General features: G+C 36.1%; 1 protein-coding gene across 1 annotated transcript; it reads right to left on the bottom strand.

Moving 5' to 3' along the window:
* Positions 1–21,014: 21,014 nt before the first annotated feature.
* On the bottom strand, positions 21,015–21,665 carry LOC130744090 (uncharacterized). Its single transcript, XM_057596284.1, has one exon. It carries the CDS (start codon positions 21,663–21,665, stop codon positions 21,015–21,017), a length of 651 nt encoding a protein of 216 aa, XP_057452267.1.
* Positions 21,666–22,262: the final 597 nt, after the last annotated feature.

Here is a 22,262-nt window from a genome sequence, read left to right on the forward strand (position 1 = left end):
TTGAGATTTCAACTCAACTCTGCTTAAGTGTGAGTCACAAGTCACAACCACATTATATGTTCATTTAGAAGCTATCCACACTTTAACCATCGACGAGACACGCGACAGACGAGCTTATGGGTCCATGCCCAAAAAATTTTGGAAGCCACATTTTAACTCAAAAATTGAGCCATTAAATTATGAGTTAAATCTTTTGTAGAAATTTTACCTCACTCATTTTTAATCAAACCTTGGCTTAAGTTTGACATGTTACATGGGATAGTCTTTTTCCCATTTTTTTAGGCAGGCATGACCTGACGTATTTAAAAGTCCAGTATAGTTTGATAGTATGTATTTAAACACTTATCTCATTATAAGATATTGAATAGATTTAAAAAGTTATGTGTAAATAAGCTTATAATCCAGTTAACTACAATATACTATAGCAATTATTTTCTTACATATTAAAATGTAATTCATTAGAAAAGAAATGATATAATGTCCGAATAGATACAAGAACTGAAACAGACGTGAAGGGCACCAACCCAAATTTCAACAGAATGAGATAAAGCAAATCGATGTATAAATAGAGGAACAAAATTATAAGTTAATGATGATGTAAAAAATAGATACAATTGCATCATGTACCAAAAAAAAAGATACAATTGCATCGTACTTCCAAATACATGAAAGCTTATTTAAAATTATAAAAATATTTAAATGGGTCATAAGCTCATTTCTAAATAGACTTAGGCTATGTTTGGCATGCCATTTCAGCTAGCTTATAGCTTATTTGACTAGCTTAAAGCTTATTTAACTACCTTAAAAGCTCTTCAAAAGTGTTTGGTGAAGGAGCTTATTTTAGTAGCTTAAAGCTTTAAGCTATAAGCTATCTCAGGTAGCTTATAGCTTAAAGCTTATAGCTTATTAAATTTATTCTCATTTTTATCCTTATTATTTTATTAAAATTCTACCATTACCCTTATATATTTATAAAAACACTAAACTTATTTTCACCTTACACTTACGTATGCAGTTTCCGCCACCATTCCCGCCACACCGCTGCGCACCACAAGTATTATAAATATTATATTAATAAAAATAAATAAAAATAAATATTATGTTTTTAAGATGATATATAACTGTAGCTAATAAAAATATTTAAAGTGATAATAATTTTAATATTAATATCATATTGGTATTAATGTGAAAATAAAGTAATGTTAAATATAAAAATAATTATACAAGTATGTCCTTTTATGTCATTTTACAATTTCAGCTTGTTTAACAGCTAGTTCTACCAAACACTTTTGTTTCAATCACGTAGCTTTTCAGCTTTCAGCTATCAGCTTTCAGCTAGCTTATCAGCTTTCAGCTAGCTTATAAGCTTTCAGCTAGCTTTTCAGCTTTCAGCTAGCTTATCAGCTAAACATGCCAAACATAGCCTTATTATTTTTTAACGTAAAGTAGACTTAGGCTATGTTTGGCATGCCATTTCAGCTAGCTTATAGCTTATTTGACTAGCTTAAAGCTTATTTGACTAGCTTAAAAGCTCTTCAAAAGTGTTTGGTGAAGGAGCTTATTTTAGTAGCTTAAAGCTTTAAGCTATAAGCTATCTCAGGTAGCTTATAGCTTAAAGCTTATAGCTTATTAAATTTATTCTCATTTTTATCCTTATTATTTTATTAAAATTCTACCATTACCCTTATATATTTATAAAAACACTAAACTTATTTTTCCCTCACACTTACGTATGCGGTTTCTGCCACCATTCCTGCCACACCGCTGCGCACCACAAGTATTATAAATATTATATTAATAAAAATAAATAAAAAAAATATTATATTTCTAGGATGATATATAACTGTAGCTAATAAAAATATTTAAAGTGATAATAATTTTAATATTAATATCATATTGGTATTAATGTGAAAATAAAGTAATGTTAAATATAAAAATAAGTATACAAGTATGTCCTTTTATGTCATTTTACAATTTCAGCTTGTTTAACAGCTAGTTCTACCAAACACTTTTGTTTCAATCACGTAACTTTTCAGCTTTCAGCTATCAGCTTTCAGCTATCAGCTAGCTTATAAGCTTTCAGCTAGCTTTTCAGCTTTCAGCTAGCTTATCAACTAAACATGCCAAACATAGCATAGCCTTAGGCTATGTTTAACATGTTTAGCTGATAAGCTAGCTGAAAGCTGAAAAGCTAGCTGAAAGCTTATAAGCTAGCTGATAGCTGAAAGCTGATAAACTAGCTGAAAGCTGAAAAGCTACGTGATTTAAACAAAAGTGTTTGACAAAACTAGCTGTTAAACAAGCTAAAATTGTAAAAGGACAGAAAAGGACATGCTTGTATAATTATTTTTATATTTAACATTACTTTATTTTCTCATTAATACATATATGATATTAATATTAAAATTATTATCACTTTAAATATTTTTATTAACTCGAGTTATTTATCATCTTAAAAATATAATATTAATTTTTACTTATTTTTATTAATATAATATTTTTAATACATATGGTGTGCAGCGGTGTGGCGAGAACTGCATATGTAAGTGTGAGGGGAAAATATGTTTAGTGTTTTTATAAATATATAAGGGTAATGGTTGAATTTTAATAAAATAATAAGGATAAAAATGAGAATAAATTTAATAAGCTATAAGCTTTAAGCTATAAGCTACCTGAGATAGCTTATAGCTTAAAGCTTTAAGCTACTGAAATAAGCTCATTCACCAAACATTTTTGAAGAGCTTTTAAGCTAGTCAAATAAGCTTTAAACTAGTCAAATAAGCTATAAGCTTAGCTGAAATGACATGCCAAACATAGCCTTAATTTATCGACCAAATTTTTTGTTTTTTAGTACATTGGAAATATAAATTATACCTTTCGGAATTTGATCTCGAGAACTTTCCTCTCCAACCTATATGTCCCCAGCTATTATCACTTGAGCTATTCTTTAATTTTAGGACACCGATCAAAATTTTTAAATCTTTAATAATTCAATAATTATAAATTTCCGTTCTTTGAAGCAGATATTTATACGCAAAGCCTTCAATCACACTACAATCACACTACAGTGAAGTATATACAGCGGGGAACACGCGGCCAAGTTTAGCGACTGAGAAAGGGTGAACACACGCATGAAATCAGAACATCTGAAATCAGTGATTTCATCCCTCTCCAAGAGATTTAAAGGAAATAATAATAATAATAATAATAATAATAATAATAATAATAATAATAATAATAATAATAATAATAATAATAATTGTGAAAAAATAAGTGCCGTTGAACTGCATTATCGAATGAACGAGAAGAATTGAAAGGATCAGCATCCAGTGAAAATTTTGCTATCTATATATATATATATATGTAAAACACACTTGTGTTTTTGCATGCAATTAATGTATTAAACCATAAAAGCTCACATACCTTTATATTAAATACATTAAAAAATAAAAAATTTAATAAACTAAAAACTGAAAAAATTTGTATTATAAAAACCTATTCAACTACTTATATTAAATAACAACATTCATAGACTTAAAATTGACTTGAGCTTTGCATTTGACAAATTTAAAAAATCAAAATAAAAAACAAAATAATATTTATTAATAAATAATTTAGATAAAATACTTTTAAAATAAAAAATTTCTATCAATATATATCTATCTATATTGTACTAGGGGCTCTTATTTCCCAAAGTAATTATTTATATATAAATATATATATATATATATATATATATTTGGTTTTTCCAAAAAAAATATTAGTAAAGCTCACTTGAGCTAAGTATTAAGTACAAATACACATATGTATTAAACCATAAAAGCTCACATATCTTTATATTAAATACATTAAAAAATAAAAAATTTAATAAACTAAAAACTGAAAAAATTTGTATTATAAAAACCTATTTAACTACTTATATTAAATAACAACATTCATAGACTTAAAATTGACTTGAGCTTTGCATTTGACAAATTTAAAAAAATCAAAATAAAAAAAATATTTATTAATAAATAATTTAAATAAAATGCTTTTAGAATAAAAAAATTTCTATCAATATATATCTATCTATATTGTACTTGGGGCTCTTATTTCCCAAAGTAATTATTTATATGTATATATATACATATATATATGTATATATATATATTTGGTTTTTCCAAAAAAAAAATATCTATCTATCTATATATATTGGTAAAGCTCACTTGAGCGAAGTATTAAGTACAAATACACATGAGAACCTACATACATTAGTAAAAAAATTAGTGTTTTAATGAGATAGCTTAGTGAGTGAATGAACGGGTAGTGAAAACTTGTGCACTAATGATTTCAGTTTTAAACTTAATAAATATCAAATGTATAAACAAAAGGGTAACATCCATGCCAAAAGTGTAACAGACCACAAAGTTATATCTGCAAATGGTTTTAGCACAGTACCTTAAATTAAAATCAAATTTAATGTTAATTTTAAACTAATATCAATTTAGTCCAAGAAAAAAAAACTATTAATAATAAAGCATACTTCCGCCAAAATTAATCTTGATATGCATTGGTCTTAGTTTGCTGTCCAATTTTCTGCAGGAATATATGTCTATTTTTCTTAAACTCACAAACTCTTAGAATTCCTTAACATAATAACTCTGAAGAAAAACTAACATTAAATTAAAAATAGTGGCATGATGACAATACCAGTGTCAAAAACTGAATAAAATTGTTAATGTCAGGAGGTTATTCAACTATCTAAATTAAATAAATAAAAAAAGAAATGTATTATATTGAACCATGCATCTATTATATCTCTATATAAACAAACCAGTAAAATCACTCACAAACTCAAATTATTCATATTTCTTATACTTCAGCTGCTGGTGAGAAAAAAATGACAATTGTCTCTAACTACTTCAACAAGTATGTCATTTTTAATTATTTTAGTTAATTTCAAAATTGCTTTTTTAAATTACTCATTCTTATTTCTTTATTGCAGGAGAAAAATCATCAACAACAACAAGAAACACACATTACTTAGTGATATATCCCCGTTGCAGATGATTGGAAAATAAAACTGTGATTTTCACATATATGGTAATTTACTAAACAATTCTTCTCCTTCAATTGAAATCATACAAATATATCATCATTTCTATATTTATATGACACAAATCAGTAACAAAGTGTGAGCCACATAAATTCATATACTGCACTAGAAAGATAAGTGTATAATGTAGTACTCACTATATTCTTAATAAGAAATAGGAATATTGTCATATTATGAAAAGAAATAACAACTTAATCATTCAAAGGGAACAAATGACGTCCGTCCATCCTACAGTTAGATAGAATCTATTTTTATGTTCGTGAAAGTTATTTTAAAAGAACTTCTATGCCACCAGCAATGGTAAACAACCACATCAATCTTGATAAAAAAAAATTAGCACAACTGATAACATCACTGCAATGACTAAATCAATATTAGAAAAAAAAAATAGTAGACTACCACGTCCATTTCAATACTAATCTAATTAAGTAATTAAATTTATTTTATATCAAAAAAAATACTACTCTCATTTCAATCTCAATAGAAATCTACCTATTTTTTCTTCCGATGAAGCAAAAAAAAGAAAAGAAATCTACCTGTTTGATCCTTTTTTCCCTTATTAGAGAAAGAAAGTGTGAGAATATCATAACTCAATTATATTTAATTATACTTATATTCTAAATCTTCTTCTAAATAATAGCTTTCTTACCTTTCTGCAAATTTAAATATTACAATTAAAAAATACAAATTAAAAATGAACCCGTGCAACGCACGAGTTTAATTTCTAGTGTAGCAGTAATGCAAACAATAATGGGATTACCAATTAATAATGTTAGTTTAGTGATAAGTAAGTTAGAAGCGATAAGAATGAGAACATTAATTTAAATTTTGGGAAAAATATTTGTCAAGAGGAATAAGGATGAGAGTATTAATTAAAATTTTAAGAAAAAAGCATTTGTCTGAAGAAAATGCAAGCATTTTTCGAAGAGTAATGACATTTGAGTAGCCAAAATATGTGTCATAGTAGGGAAATATTTCTAATGTTTGGTACCCAAAATAGGTGTCATAGTAAAGAAAATAGTGAACGTATTTTGGTAAGGTATCAACAAGAGATTATATTTAGAGTTGTAGATGTGTGTTTTGTATGAACACTCAGATTTGAAAGATAATGTTTTCATCTATAATTTTATCAAGACGGTAACACCCCATTTTTCGTTATTAGATTATTTATTATTTTATTTTAATTATTATTATGCTATATGGTAATTTGATGAATAGATTGATTTCTGTCGAATGCAATTTAAGTAGAAGGAGGTTCATAGATTGATTTCTGTCGAATGCAATTTAAGTCAATGACAGAAAAATGAAATGTCTCACACAAATAAATAAGGCTTAAATATGTTGGGGGCCCCTATAAAATAGGGGTCCTTTGGTTTAAGCCCCTACAAAATTTTTTCTTGGGAATAAGCCCCTAATGAGAAAATAATATATAGTGATAAGCCCCTGCCGTTAACTTCCGTTAAAAAATATATGAGTCAGCAAACGGAGCTGACGTGGACCTTTGCCACCTCATCAAGTGGGCCCACAAGCTGCTGACGTGGAAATGAGAAGAGAAATATGAAAATGCCAAATGTGGGATTTGAACCCAAGACCTAGAACATAATGGGCAACATCCTTCCCACTAGGCTACAAGCTGCATCATTAGTATAAGTGCAAAATTTAATATATATCTTATTTAAACTGAAGCTGCTAATATTTCAACCAAAAATTTAAAAATGTCCTAAGCATGATTTGAACCCAAAACATAGAGGTTCATGGAGGAGGCTCTAACCACTAAGTCAATGCCTAATTTATGCATGTATTTTTAGCGCAAAACTAAATATATATTTAAAAACAAACTGATAATGCTAAATAAATTTGATGTGGTAGATCTAAAAATTACATTTTTAGGCTCTTAGACGCTCTTATATAATGTATCAATTTGAAACAAAATAAAATATTAAATGTAAATAGAAAAACATATTTACAAAACTTTAAAACGTAAAAAAGTTAAATCTTACAAATTTATTAGAGTTCATATATTGACTTTTTTTAAGTACTAATGAGTATATATACTGAAAGAACAAAATAATAGTTTTTTATGATTTAAGTGGGGTTGAATTCTTGTTCTTTTTTTTACATAATATATATATATATATATATATATATATATATATATTGTTGTGCGCATGAATAACAAAATGAGCCAGTGGCTCAATTGTAAGGACATTGAGTATGATCCTCCATTTATGGTGTTCGAATCCTGATTATGGTGTTTTTAAAAAAAATTGTTAGTTTAAATGAGATATATATCAAATTTTGCACTTGTATTAAAGATGCAGCTTGTAGCCTAGTGGGAAGGATGTTGCCCATTATGCTCTAGGTCTTGGGTTCAAATCCCACATTTGACATTTTCATATTTCTCTTCTCATTTCCACGTCAACAGCTTGTGGGCCCACTTGATGAGGTGGCAAAGGTCCACGTCAGCTCCGTTTGCTGACTCATATATTTTTTAACGGAAGTTGACGGCAGGGGCTTATCACTATATATTATTTTCTCATTAGGGGCTTATTCCCAAGAAAAAATTTTGTAGGGGCTTAAACCAAAGGAACCCTATTTTATAGGGGCCTCCAACATATTTAAGCCTAGCCAATAAATAATAATAAACTCTAATACCAAAATTCAAGAGTTCTAATTGGCTTAAAACGAGGGATTATTACTCTAACTCTTTATAATTATATCTCATTTGACTTTTCAAAAAAAAAAATTATATCTCAATCAATCCATAACTTTTAATAATAATCAGCCAACACCACGTGAAAAGTAGCATATTACACGTGACCAGCAGCACATTGCATATATTAACCATTTGGCACCACGTGACAGTGCCATCCGTATACGTTGATGTTATCTTGCAAAATCTCTCTCTCCCCCACCAACGTAACAGCTGAATAAACTGGCTTTCCTATCAAGGGAAGTTGCCTTGAAAAGATGTGTACATAGGCTTTTTCTGTTTGTTGAAATTCATCGGTCTTATACATTTTCCGATGTATAAAAACATTTCCGGAAAATAAAACAAAGAAATGAATTTTTAATACTTCACATCAATAAAGTTGGAATATTACCAATAATTGATGTAAAAAATGAACGATGCAGGATAAATATATTTTAAATATTTTAATATGATTATTTTTTGCTTACAACAATATTACAATGGAATCACCGTGTGAGAGGCAAAACTACTGGCTAAAACGATCGCTTCTAGGCAATCAATCAGAAAAAGATACTATTTGTCTTTAAAGAAACAAATAATGTATAGTATATATGGGTCTCCCGAATGTTAGTTTGAGTGTAGTAAGAGCTAGAAGACATAAGAGTTGGGTGTGATAAATGATGAAGGGTGAGATAAATGATGAAGAGTCTAAAGTTCGAACCGTGAAGATGAATTAATTTATTAATATTACTAACAATTAACATTTGTCTATTAAAAAAATTAGTATAAGGCATAGAAACACAAGAAAGGGGGTTTGAATTGTATTTTTCTAAAACTTTGGTTTTTCAAAAGATCATTTGTTTAAGAAGACTTTTCACAAAAGGTTTTGTGCAGCAGATATGTAAGTAAAGTAATAAACGTTAGAAACACAACAATATATCTTGGTTCACTCATAAATGATGGGGCTACGTACGTCCAGTCCTTGATTAAACTAAGATTTAACTCTCCAAGTATCAAGGACTTCTCCTACACCAAGTATTCTCTAAGACTTCTCCTTACAAGTATTAGACAGGACTTCTCCCAACCAAGTATTATACAAGACTTCTCCTAACCAAGTATTCTAAGGACTTCTCCTTAATCAAGTATTGTTCAGGACTTCTCCTAAGATTTTTCAAGATCGTTTGACTCTACAAGTTTCTCTTCTCATAAGAGGGATCGTAGAAAATGTTAAGCACAAGAACTACAAAGTATTTGAGAGGATTTGACTCTGATGTGTACTTTGAGTTCTGAATCTATATAGATTTGAGTATGAAAATTTGACTCTTAGCTATTTCTCTCAGACGATGCAAGGGATTAATTGACTCTTAGGCTTTACTTGATTTCTGGCTTTTGGCTGACTTGATCTTTTTGGATTGATTCAATAAAGGTTGGATCGTTAATTGCAGAAATCTTCAAGTCTTGCTTATATACTTCTTGATCTTCTGTGAGAGTGATTATAGTTGTTGGAGCTTGTTCTTCACAAAGATTAGCCATTGGATCAAATGGTGCTTTTGTGTACGTGATTCACGTCAATTGCATTAAAATGCATGTCACTGTTTGAAGAAGACCTTTTACCTAAAAGGTGTATTCTGTCAGCTGGAAGGTAGCATAGGTCCTTGCTTCTATCTATTGATGAGAAAAAATTACAATTTGATGGTAACAACGTTGTACTTCAACTTTGACCATTGTTTTTTGTCAGATCACTTGCTCTTTCAGCAAAACTTCTTCTCCAAGTTTGTTTGAGATCTTTTTTTTATTAAAAGATGGCATTCTTTCTTCAGACGATCTTCTCTTTGGAAGGCGATCTTCTTTCTTCTCAAGGCTTGAACTGTCGTTTTGTGTAGGCTAGCCCGACTTGGACAGAACATCATAGTCGTAGATGATAAGTCAAAGGTGTTCCTGAAATATGAAATTTTTAGTGTTCCACTTATGCCCTAAAAATTGTTATCGTACAAAACATGATAAACGATATGATTAATCGTTTGAACTTAACATACCATTTGGAAGTAGACACTTAGTAGATAAGCCAGTTTGGGGATGGAGCAGGAATGTGTACTTTAATGTAAAGTCGACTTACTTTAACCTGCAGGAAGCTAAGATCAATGGTGAAGCAAGTGACTCCTCAACTTTGGTGTTCCCATGGAATCAACTCTGGATAGTACACACAACATCGAAGGTGAGGCATTTTGCCTCTAAGGTGGCCACTAATAAACGTAAAGGAAATTTATCAAAACGCGGGGTCCAAATGCAGTAGGAATGCGTCCTATGCCAGTAGCAAGTAGAGGAGTCACAAGATCACTTATTTTTACAGCAAAACATGATAAACGATATGATTAAATGTTTAAAACTTAACATACCATTGGGGTTTAGACACTTAGAAGATAAGCCAGCTTGGGGATGGAGCAAGAATGGGTACTTCAGTGTAATGTCGGCTTACTTTAACCTGCAGAAAGCTAAGATCAATGGTGAAGCAAGTGGCTCCTCAACTTTAATGTTCCCATGAAATCAACTTTGGATAGTACATGCCCCATCGAAGGTGAGGCATTTTGCCTCTAGGGTGGCCACTAATAAACTGTCACGTAGAGGAAATTTAGCAAAATGCGGTGTCCAAATGCAGCAGGAATGCGTCCTATGCCAACAACAAGTAGAGGAGTCACAAGATCGCTTATTTTTGCAGTGTAATTGGGGAAGGGTTGCTAAATTAGTATGCTACGCAGAATCACCAATAGTGGATAAAGGCCCAAAGCAAGTGCCAAACCAGGTTGCAGGCTAAACGATGACAGTGATAAGCGTTGGCATGCTCCTTTAGTGGGTGGGATCAAATTAAATGTTGATGTCGGATGGTCTGGCCAAAGTTCCATTGGCTTCAGTTTGGTGATTCAGACATTTTCAACTGATTTAATGTTTGCAACATCCAGTTTAGAAGTGTAGCGCATGGAACCTTTGGAGGCAGAAGCAGCGGCGCTGCAGTGGAGCTTGGCGGTGGCACTGGCGCAAGACCTTGAGCTGGACAAAGTGATTGTAGAGTCTGACTTGAAAAATGTAATTAAGGTCGTGAAGACAGGTGATTCTCCAACAATATCGATGCAGTGATACAAGATTGCAGATTTACGGCATTAAGCTTCCAAAGAATTTTTTTACTCACATAAATAGGCTTGCCAATAAGGTTGTCCATATTCTTGCTTCTATTGTTGTCTCATTTCTGTTAGAAGTCCCACATTGGTTAGAGATGTGGCCAAACAAGTGCTTATAAAGTGTAGAGCAACCCTCAACTCTTGAGCTAGCTTATGGGTTGAGTTAGGCCTCCATAATTATAATATGGTATTAGAGTCTGTCCAATATCCATTTGTTATAGAGACCTCCCATATTTGGGCCACCCGTTGATGTTAATTCCATGCTCCGGATGTCCAACCTCGGGCGTGAGGGGGTGTGTTAGAGTCTCACATTGGCTAGAAATATAACAAATCAAGTGCTTATAAAGGGTAGAGCAACCCTCAATTCTTGAACTAGCTTTTTTGGGTTGAGGTAGGCCTCCCTAATTCTAATATGATATCAGAGTATATCCTAGATCCATTTGTTGTGGAGAATCCCTATATTTAGGTCACCCGTTGATGTTAATTCAACGCTCCAGATGTGCATCTCTGGGCGTGAGGGGGTGTGTTAGAAGTTCCACATTGACAACCCTAAACTATTGAGCTAGCTTTTGGGTTGAGTTAGGCCTTCATAATTCTAATAATGTCCAACGTATGAATGGTGGAACGATCAACGAGAATGTGTAGCTAATGTACTCTTTGCAGACAAGTGCCTTAATTAATGAAAGTATGAGCTTTGCCTAAAATATAAATAACTCAAAATAATTTTCAAACGAAAAAGTTCAGATTATCAAAAGAAAAAAGGAAAAACGTTTTTCAAAAGAAAAATAGAAAAAAACTATTAGAATTAAACAAACTTTGAAGACTAAAAATAGAAAGAAAAAAAATCACCCCAAGCAATTTTAATTTTTTTTTTGTACAGTTCATAAAGAAAGAAAAGAAAACGGGAAACCCCGAACTAAGGTCTCACAGATGAGACATCCATAGAATCAGCAAGCAATAAAAAACTCATCCCATCTACTGGGTGAGCAATAGCCTCGAAAAATCTTGAGCAGCTCCAAACTTCGCAAGGAAATCAGCACAAGAATTCTCCTCCCTGAGCGTATGGATCACCTCCACCTACCAATCACGACCCAAAAGGTCCTTGATGAGTAGGAGGGTAACCCAGCTGAAACCAAAGGCCCTTCGCATGTCTACAGTCGCGAAGGCAGTGCATCACAGTTTCGTCGCCGGCATCACAAAGCGCACAACTAGCAGAATTTGCCATACCCCTCCTGAATCTGCAAGCGTTGGTGGGGAGAGAGTCGTCCGCCGCAAGCCAAACAAGGATGACACACTTCAGCGGCATCTTCAAACGCAAAATCCAAAGTCAGCTAGTATCAGGACCCAGAACCCGAGCCATCTCTTCAATTCGCTGGTTAATTAACCAATCATAACTTGTTTTTGTACTATAAACACCACTAACATGCCTCGTCCAACGGATGCCATCAGCCACATGCGGGTTGATACGGAGATGACACGTGGTAATGGACTGAACAAGATGCTCAGGCAGAGACGTCCACAACTGCTCTAACCTCCAACCATTGTCGTCCTAGAGATCTCTTATGCGAGTATTAATGTCATAGTAGTGCACAAAAGCAATTTGTTGACCTAGAGGTTGAGTACTACACCAAGCAGTGTCCCAAAAAGAAGACATACCATTTCCAACTTTGAACTCGAAACCTTACCCTAACGCATCACGAGCCTTCCCAAACGCCTTGAACACAGGAGAGCCCTGCTTAATCTCAACATTCATGAACGAGCCAGCAGGAAAATAATTAGCTTTAAGGAGGTGCACCCGGGGTTTGTCAGAATCAGCAAGGATTTCCCACACATGTTTGCCTAAAAGCGCAACATTATGATCTCTAGCTTTGCGCAAACCCAAACCCCCAACAGACTTGGGAAGAGCTATCTGATCCCAACCAACAAGATGTAATGCCTTGCCATCACGATTTTTCCGGATAAAATTCCTCATAGTAGCATCCAATTTATCACAAACGCCTTGAGGGATCCAAACTTGACGCATACAATAAGCGGGCATGGCTGAAAGGACTGACTAAGCAAGGGTGACACGACCTGCTCTATTTAGAAGCTTAGACTTCCAATCCGCCAAGCGAGAATTGATACGATCAAATATAAAATTAAAATCATACTTGGTAATTCGTTTTTGGAAAATTGGAAATCCCAAATACCTTCCAATATCATAAGTGAATTGAATACCAGCAAGACTAGACTTCTTATAATTCGACATCCCATCAAAGCCTAGGATTTTTGACTTAGCCTCATTCACCTTCAAACCAGAAGCTTTGCAGAAATTATCCAGAAGATCTTTCAGCAACTTAACCTGATTTTTCTTTGCTTTAACAAAAAGAAGCACATCATCTACAAAAAAGAGATGAGACAAACCAGGGTCATTCCTAACAGTGCAGATAGGGTCCCACTTCCCGTCCAAGACAGCAAAAGAAATAGCTGAGCTAAATCTCTCCATACAAAGAACAAAAAGGTAAGGGGAAAGAAGGTCACCTTGTCTCAAACCACGCTTAGCCGGAAAGGATTGCAATCTCTCACCATTCCACAAAATTGAAAGATGAGAAGCTGACACACAAAACATGATTAAGCGGATATAGGATGGGGGAAACCCAAAGGCCACCAAGGTATCCTTCAAGAAACCCCAATAAACCCGATCATAAGCTTTTTCCAGATCAAGTTTAAAAACTAGATTACCATTCTTCCGCTTGGCCTTCCGCTGATGGTACACAATCTCTTGGAGGGCTATGGCATTGTCACTAGTATTTCTCCCTGGTATAAAACTACTATGCATAGGACTAATAATATGATTCAAGAGAGGCCGAATTCTATTGACTAGAATCTTAGTAATCAACTTATACACAACATTACACAAGCTGATTGGCCTGAAATCCTTCAAAGAGAGAGGGTTATCCACTTTAGGGATAAGAACAATGAGAGTTTCCCCTAAAGCCGGATCAAACTGTTGGGTCTCAAAAGCATTTTTAACACACTGAAAAACCTTGTCACCCACAACATCCCAGTAGGTTTTGTAGAAGAAAGCATGGAAACCATCAGGCCCTGAGGCTTTAAGCGACCCTATATGTTGGAGAGCTTTAAAAACTTCCTCCTTGGTAACCTCCTTCACAAGATCCGCCAAACGGAAGGCAGGAATGGTAGGTAAACCTGGAGTAGGTAAGCAAGAAGGATTTATCTCAACTGTTTCAGTAAACAAAGTATTAAAATACTCAATCGCACCCAGCTGAAGGGTCTTAGGATCATCACACCACGTTCCATCCAGCAAATTCAGACCCAATATACGGTTCCTCCTCCGACGAATAACAGTCTGAGCATGGAAAAAAGTAGTGTTCCTGTTGCCATACTTAACCTACTTTTCCCTAGACTTTTGGAACCACAACATCTCCTCTTGGGAAAGAATATCATAATGCTCTTTTTTCAATTTATCAAGCTGGAGCATGAGAGCAATAGAGTCCACAGTCTCAAGCCTACGCTGAATGGATTCCAAGCAATTTTCCACATGTTTTTTTCCTACGAAAGATGTTCCAAAAAATCTTCTTATTAAACTCCATGGAATCCCTTCTGACCTCATCCAGGGTTGCAAGCATACACGAACCCCCTTTATGCCATGCCTCCTGAACAACATCCCTATACAGGTGATGGATAGCCCAGGCAGCTTCAAATCTGAAAGGTCTATCCCCCATATTCTCCATTTTCTGGCCACAACGGAGCAACAATGGACTATGGTCCGAGTGCATCCTGGAGAGAACTTCAACACCTCCCTCTGGAAACCCAACACGCCAACTCAATGGGGCCAAGGCACGATCCAAACGCTTATGAACCGGGAGACGACCTTGGCAATTGCGAAACCAAGTGAAAGCAAGGCCGGATGCACCAATGTCCATCAAGTTGCAAGAATTTATATTATCAATAAACGTTCTGGCCCTCGTGGAGGAGAAAATACCACCCCGTTGTTCCATAGCAGCCATGGTGTCGTTGAAATCGCCAACCAACACCCAAGGGATCGAGATGCTAGCCCCCTAAGCCACGAAGATGTGTCTAGAGGAGTCCTCTGTTGACGGGAATAGGGCTACCATATACACCTGAACAAACCCAGGTCAAGTTACCAGAAGAGATACTCAGGGTGATGACCTGTGGGTGAGAGTCCAGGACACTCACAGATCCCACAACATCATTCCTCCCCAGAGCCCAAATTCACCCTGCTTGACCAGTAACTTCTTCAACACAAATAGGGCTATAACCAAGCTTAACCCAGAAACTCTGCAATCTACCAAATTGTACATGTGTTTCTAACATAAAACAAATATCAGGCTTATATTTCGCCAGCAACTCCTTGATATTCCTCTTAGCCACTACATTTGCAACACCTCTAACATTCCAAGAAAGGACGGAAAATTCTGGTTGTACTACCATTAAAAACCTTGATGGAAGCAGGTAACCTTGATCAATACAAATCTACGTTGTGACATTGGCTTCACAAGCTCCTCCATTCAACTCTTCATTTTCACTATGCATCTCGTTGGCATTACTCATCTCATGGTCCGTCCCTTTCTGATCATCAGGTGGTCTAGTAAGACAGTTAATTTCATTTTGATTCCCTGCTTGGAACACCATATTTGGCACTTCCTTAGTCATAAAATCAGGCCCCAAAACCTCCACTGCCTAGCATGGTCACGAGACTTTGGAGTTTTCTCAATGGTTCCTGCGCCTGGCTCGCTTGTTGACCCAGGATGAAAATAAGGGAGAGACCCAATGAAAGTCGAATTTTGTGTCTTTGAATGTTCTTTATCAATTTTAGTGGGCCCCTCTTTCCTCTTTTTTAACCAAACCTTCTCTCCCATAGGCCCATCTTGGCGGTGGGTCCCAGTGGTCCTCTTTGGAGTTTGCACTTTATTGCCTCCTATTACAACCGCACGTGCCTCAAAACCCTCATGCTTACTAGTCAAGTTCTAACTTTGAGACAAAGCTTTGCCTCCTACTTTCCCGGGATTCGCTGGCACCTTGAAGTGGGAAAACGTTTCATTTTTGGAGCTCCTTCCCCCAATCCCGAGAGGCTGCTGATTTTTAGGGGATCTTTTCTTTTAAGTAACCACCATACATTCGCCTAGAATCTCGCAATCCTTGTAACACCCCGATTTCGGTGGCGTCACTTTCGTAACCAAAAGATATACTTAATGCGGAAAAACGTGAATATTTTTTTTTTCTCGATAATACAAAATTAAAACTGAAAGAAATAGAGCTTGACAACAGAAGATAACAAAACTAATATACAATAATAGTTACAGCCCCCGCTGTAAGTAGTAAACCACGTCACGAGTAACCCTCCAGTGACGGACAGCAAAATAGAGTAACGCCCGAAGGCAAAAGGTACAATCCAAAAGAAAAGGTTAAGTGTCTGCAACACAAACCCTCAAAATGAGAATAAGTCAGCCCAGATGGCCTAAAACAAGACCCCCTAGTCCAACCAACTCTCTGTGATTTCCGTAAAGAGAACCACAAGAAAAGCTAAAGGTCGGGGACCTACCCTGCCCAAAACGAAAGACTGAACATCAGAGCCAAGACGCTACTCCTACACTAATCCCAACTATGCATCCCCAAGATCGTCGTCTGAATCTAAATCCAAGACGACTATGTCGATGACTGCATCGGTCTCCACAGCTGGTCGAGCGGGTTCTGCACCCGATCCCAAGTCTATAGCAGCCGCGACAGTGGGTGAACTAGTGCCTGAAGAAGTCCATCCCACAGGCACCTCCTCCGAGGGGTACTCGTCGTCCGAAGGCGACGGTGGTGGTGGTACTCCCAGTCCAGTCCCGCAGTGTACACCCGTGGCAAGTTGAAGCTGACAGTGTAGTGCCTCCAAACTCCGTGCGTCAGGCTTGGTATCCGGTCAATGCGATCCTCCATTATTCGCCCCGAATAGATAGCTCGGTGGCCGGCGGGGTCGACCACCCATGAGCCCGGGGTGTCTTGGTCCAACATCTCAAACCTGGTCCCCCCCGAAGGGACGACCGTCTCGTACCAGTCCGCCATACTCAACTGACAATGGCGTAGTCCGCCCAAACACACACAGAAGACGCGAGGGTCAACTCCAAAGAATTATATAAATAATAAAACCAGATATATAGGGTAATAATTATTTAGCCTCTCAGGCTTATACGTTTAGGGATAACATCCTAGGGTTGCATATATCACAATGAATATAAAGATCATAATAACAATTAGCATGCCTCAAGTAGGATAAACAGGTACCAATCACACTCAGCAACTAAGTCAGCATGTATGTTGCATGTAATGCAATGCTGGGTAACAAAATGCATTCCGGAAGAAGGATGGACACCATCGAGTCAGCCCTAACACCGGCCAAAGTGGGACCATTCCGCTCGGGCGCCTCTTACACCACACAAAAGTAGTCAGATCAGCAGTGAACCCGTAGGTCTGCCATTCCGTCTGCTACTAAGGACCACCGTAGTGTCCTAAATATGGAAATCCGGGTCTTATGACCATTTTGGAATCCACCGAGGTCCGGTAATCCGCCGTGTATTAACCTCAAAATGAGTGCATGAATGCAAGTGATTAGCCAAACAACGTCTCCGACCTCACTCGACACGTCGCCACGTGTTCTAACTAACTTAATGTCTCTAAAAAACCTACCCTAAGGCAAACGTCGATTCTGCGACAAAATGAATTAATCAAAAGAAGAAGAATGTACTTTGGAACTCATGGTTCCCGGCTAAACTTTAGATAGCCAATCAATAAACTGCTCATCGAGCGAAAAGGTACCGAAGTACTTGGAAACTTATAGTCTCCGGCTAAACTTTAGATAGCCAAACATTAAACTGCTCATCGAGCGAAAGAGTATAAGCATACTCGGAAACTTGTAAGTTTCCTCAAGACTTGGACTCGACGACACTTCTCATTTTTCAAAACTAATATTCGAGCCCTAAACTTTCGTCTGAGTCTTTTATCATTATATTAAGGGTTTTGAGGTTGTTTAATACATTATGGAGATTCATTATGAAATTGTTTAAGTTTCGTCTCTAATCCTATTAGTTTCAAAGATCCCATAATTCCAATGATTCCCTGGAGATGGTCTCAAAGCAAAAGGTCCATCATCACCCAAGTAATGGCCCGAGAAGTTCCCAGGTAAGCTGGCCGGGCACAATGCCTCATTAAAAGCCCTTCTTGCCTTAGACAGAACAACCCAAGTTCTTACGTGAATTCAAATGGGGTTTTTCCAATAACATTTTCAAACTCAATTTTCCTTTGAGAAGGTCTCGATCCATAAAACAATAATAGGGTACGAACCTCGGTCCGTCCCATCAAACTTTCCCAAAATCTCAAAATAAAATCGGCATGACATGCCCGTTATCCTCACTCTGAAGCATAACAGATATAAGTGGAGTAACATAAATAAATCAGCTCAATCAATAAGCATTAACAGCATATTCCAACACATCCTAGATTAACCATTTAGCACATAACATGTGAATCATTTAGCACACAATATCATGGCATCAAGTACTCAACAAGATCGGCCGAAGCCTCAGAAATCATTTCAGACATTTAGCAATTAAGTGCATAACACATAAATCAAGTCGAATTCGTCGACACCTAAAGCATTATCTAGTAATTCAGAGAGTAGCCCTCACCTGTTGATTTTCCAGCTCGCTCCTTGAACTTTCCTTCACGATCTTCCTCCTCAAGTCCTCCGAATTCCTCAAACGAGCCTTAAAGAAATTTCACAGAAATCAATCACAATGAGTCAGAAACTCAGCAAACAATAAGTCCTAGGGTCACACGGAACACTACAACTCCGTGGTACGCCAATCTAACGCGTTAGGACAAGTTTTCGAAAAAGTCGGATTTCCTCCCCCCCTTGGTATAGCTCTCGGCCACTTTTCCTAATTGGGAGGGTCGATTTTTCTTCGATCAAACTTGGTTCCTAGGTTATCATAAGTCGTAACTAAGGCGGATCTAAGCTCGGAAAAATTTTCGGATCGAAAACTGACATAGGGGTAGTTTGGTCATTATTTTAAACTCAGAATTTCAAAACTGGATTTTTGAAAAACAAATTGGATGGAGATGTCAACAACGACGTTTATGACAACTAATCCTACTAGCACTAAGCCAAGTCGAGAGTTCTAAGCTAAAAGGTTGCGACTTTGCTTAAAAATGGGTATTTGAAGCAAGAATTGATTCCGGCGGAATTTCGGCGACATCTGACAAAATCTAATCCGCAGAACACGCTCAGGAGCATGCAGGGAAGAAGTTTAGACGCTGAAATCAGCTTATTTGAACAGTTTTACAAAAACCTCAAAATTTTGTACTCAGAAAGACATAGGAGAAGTCGACAGAAAGGACGATCAGAAGAGAGAAATAGTTTACCTACCTCAAGGTCTTCGATTAGCAACGATCGGTGAAGCAAACGGGCAAGAATTCGCGAATATCAACTTCCTCCTCTTCTCCTCTCTTGGCCGCGGTTTTGGGGAAAGAAATGGGTGAGTTTTGCAAAATTTTCATTTTCTAGCTTATAACCTATATATAGTGAAGGAAATGGAGATATTTTGCAAAGTTTGGATAAGGATGCATTGGTGGATGGATAAGGATGGATAGATATTTTTGAGAAGATATTTTGGTAAAGATATTTTGTAAAGATATTTTGTAGAGATTAGATAAGGATGAGTAGATATTTATCAAGGATCGGATAAGGTTGAATAGATATTTATCAGAAATTGGATAAGAACGAATAGATATTTATCAAAGATTGGATAAGAACGAATAGATATTTATCAAAGATTGGATAAGAACGAATAGATATTTATCAAAGATTGGATAAGAACGAATAGATATTTATCAAAGATTGGATAAGAATGAATAGATATTTATCAAAGACTGGATAAGAACGAATAGATATTTTAGGGAGATATTTTGAGAAGATATTTTGTAAACCGGTACAGATTAGTTTAGATACCGGAGGATTTAACTCATAGAGTTAAAATAAAAATATAAGAATGATTCCTATTTTTCCGGCTTCATTCTCCGTGAGTTCTAAGATAGGTTTTGGCGACAGAATTCCAAAACTCAACAGAGGTTTCCTTGTATTTTAGGTGACTAACGCAAAGTCGGTGTAAAACTATTTTACCCGATAAGTTACTTTTTGCAGTGGATTTCGGATGAGAAAACTTCCTTCTGAAGAAAGATTAGAAATAACGAGAGAAATAGGCGAGCGCGGGTGGAATCTTCATTTGAAGCTCCGAATAGAAAAAGTCTTCATCGTCCGTCGATCTTAGGTTTCTCGAACTATCAGGGATTCCGTTTCGGCAAACTTCCGAGAATTGGAATTTGACGTTCGTACGTTCCAGGGTTTCGCGTCGAAATACTTGTTTATAGACGAATAAGAGAAATTATAATATTTCTCTGAGGTTTTTTTGGAATTAGTTTCCATCGTGTCCTAAAGTATAAATTAACTATTCACTAGGGTCTTCGACCTAAGATTAGGCGAACGTTAGTCGTGCTATAACTTTTATCGGTTTTGATATAATCCTTGGACTTTTCCTGAACCTTCTCTTTCATAAATTTATTTCATCCAATAAACTCTTGTATTTTATTCCCTTATCCAAAACTTAAAAACTTGGGTCTTACAATCCTCATCATTAGGCGGTTTTCCCATAATAATGGAATGATTAGCCAACAAATCCCCAGGAATATTCTCCTGAGAATCTGTTCTCATGATTTTGGCCATAACTGATTCTCTCTTCTGGTTTAGGGTTGCAGATTCTCTCTCCTGAGTATGAGGTCCAGCCGCCGGCGTGATAGGGTTTGTTGCTGTAGCACTAGGAGTTCCCACCATCGTCTGATCCGTCACCACTTCCACCACCTCTGAGACACAATCTCTCCCTCTATGGCCATAGCAGCCACATTTGGTGCAAATAATGTGTAAGCCTTCGTACACAACCTTATGCCAGAAGACCTCAATACAAACTTTTCCAATCACAGGTTTGGTCAGGTTTGACTAAACGCAGATGCGTGCAAATTTTCCTCGTTCTGCTCGCAAGGTGTTCCCATCAACTCGAATAGGTTTCCCCATTGCAGAGGCCACCCCCATCAAAAAGCTCTCATCATAGAACACCACATTTAGCTCTGGAATACGAATCCATGCAAGGGTCTTTGATACCTTCGCAAGTGAGGACAAGAACTCCTTGCTCCATGTAGCAACAGTCAAGTAATGATCAAAGATCATCCATGGCCCGCCCTCCATGACTTTCGATCGATCAGCCGCTATGTCAAACTTCACTAGGTAGAAGCCATTGTCAATATCCAAGAGATCAAAATCCCCTGTGAGCCTCCATACCGCCGACAACCGCGACTTCATGGTTCTATATCCCAGTCTCTTCCCCAACAAAGAAACTACTAGAGCCTCCTGCCACGGATAACACAACTCTTGAATAACATCGGCATCAGTAACTACTTGTGGCAACATAGGATTGCCATTGAAAGGAACGATATTCATCTTTCCTTGTTCCACCAGGCTCACAACCTTCTTGGCCAGAGGAACCACTTTCCCTCCCAGTAGTTTGTCACGAAATGAGGTCTTAGCCCAGCCACCGGCCGCGGGAGGAGGCAGAGGCCGTTGATGCGTTTCACCTTCAGAGGACTCTTCCATTTGAAAATAAGAACTATTTTTATAATATAGTATGAAAAATAAATTTTAGATTAAATATGTTTCTAATCCCTAACTTTTACACCATAATCCAAAAAGATTCTTATAAAAAAATTAGTTTTTAGTCATTAAAAAATAAATTTGAAGGACTAAATTTGATAAAAAAGAATTTTGAAAGTACTAAATTTGATAAAAGAAAATTTTGACAAACTAAAACTGATGTAAAAATTACACGTGGAAACCTATGTGACTAGAATTGCCCATGGGCTGGTGACCGGGTAAAGAAGATTTGAAAAATGTTTTATGACGTCATAAGGACTATTTTTAATCAAACAAAATTTTTCAAGCACTAAAAATTATAACATTTTTTTATAGAAACTATTTTAGATTATGATGTCTAAGTCAGGGACAAAAAACATATTTAACCCATAAAATTTTATCTTTTCAATTTTTTAAATGGCTTAATCCTCAAATTAGTCACTGTCTTTGTGTCGCCGTCTGAGGTAGGTCCCTGACCGGAAAAATTTGTGGAAAAGATCATCCTCATGAATGGAAAACGTATGGAGCAAGTCCTCGCCAGAGCCCGGAACTCCGGCGAGT

This window comes from Lotus japonicus, chromosome 3, assembly GCF_012489685.1.
Source record: "Lotus japonicus ecotype B-129 chromosome 3, LjGifu_v1.2".
Taxonomy (NCBI): domain Eukaryota; kingdom Viridiplantae; phylum Streptophyta; class Magnoliopsida; order Fabales; family Fabaceae; genus Lotus; species Lotus japonicus.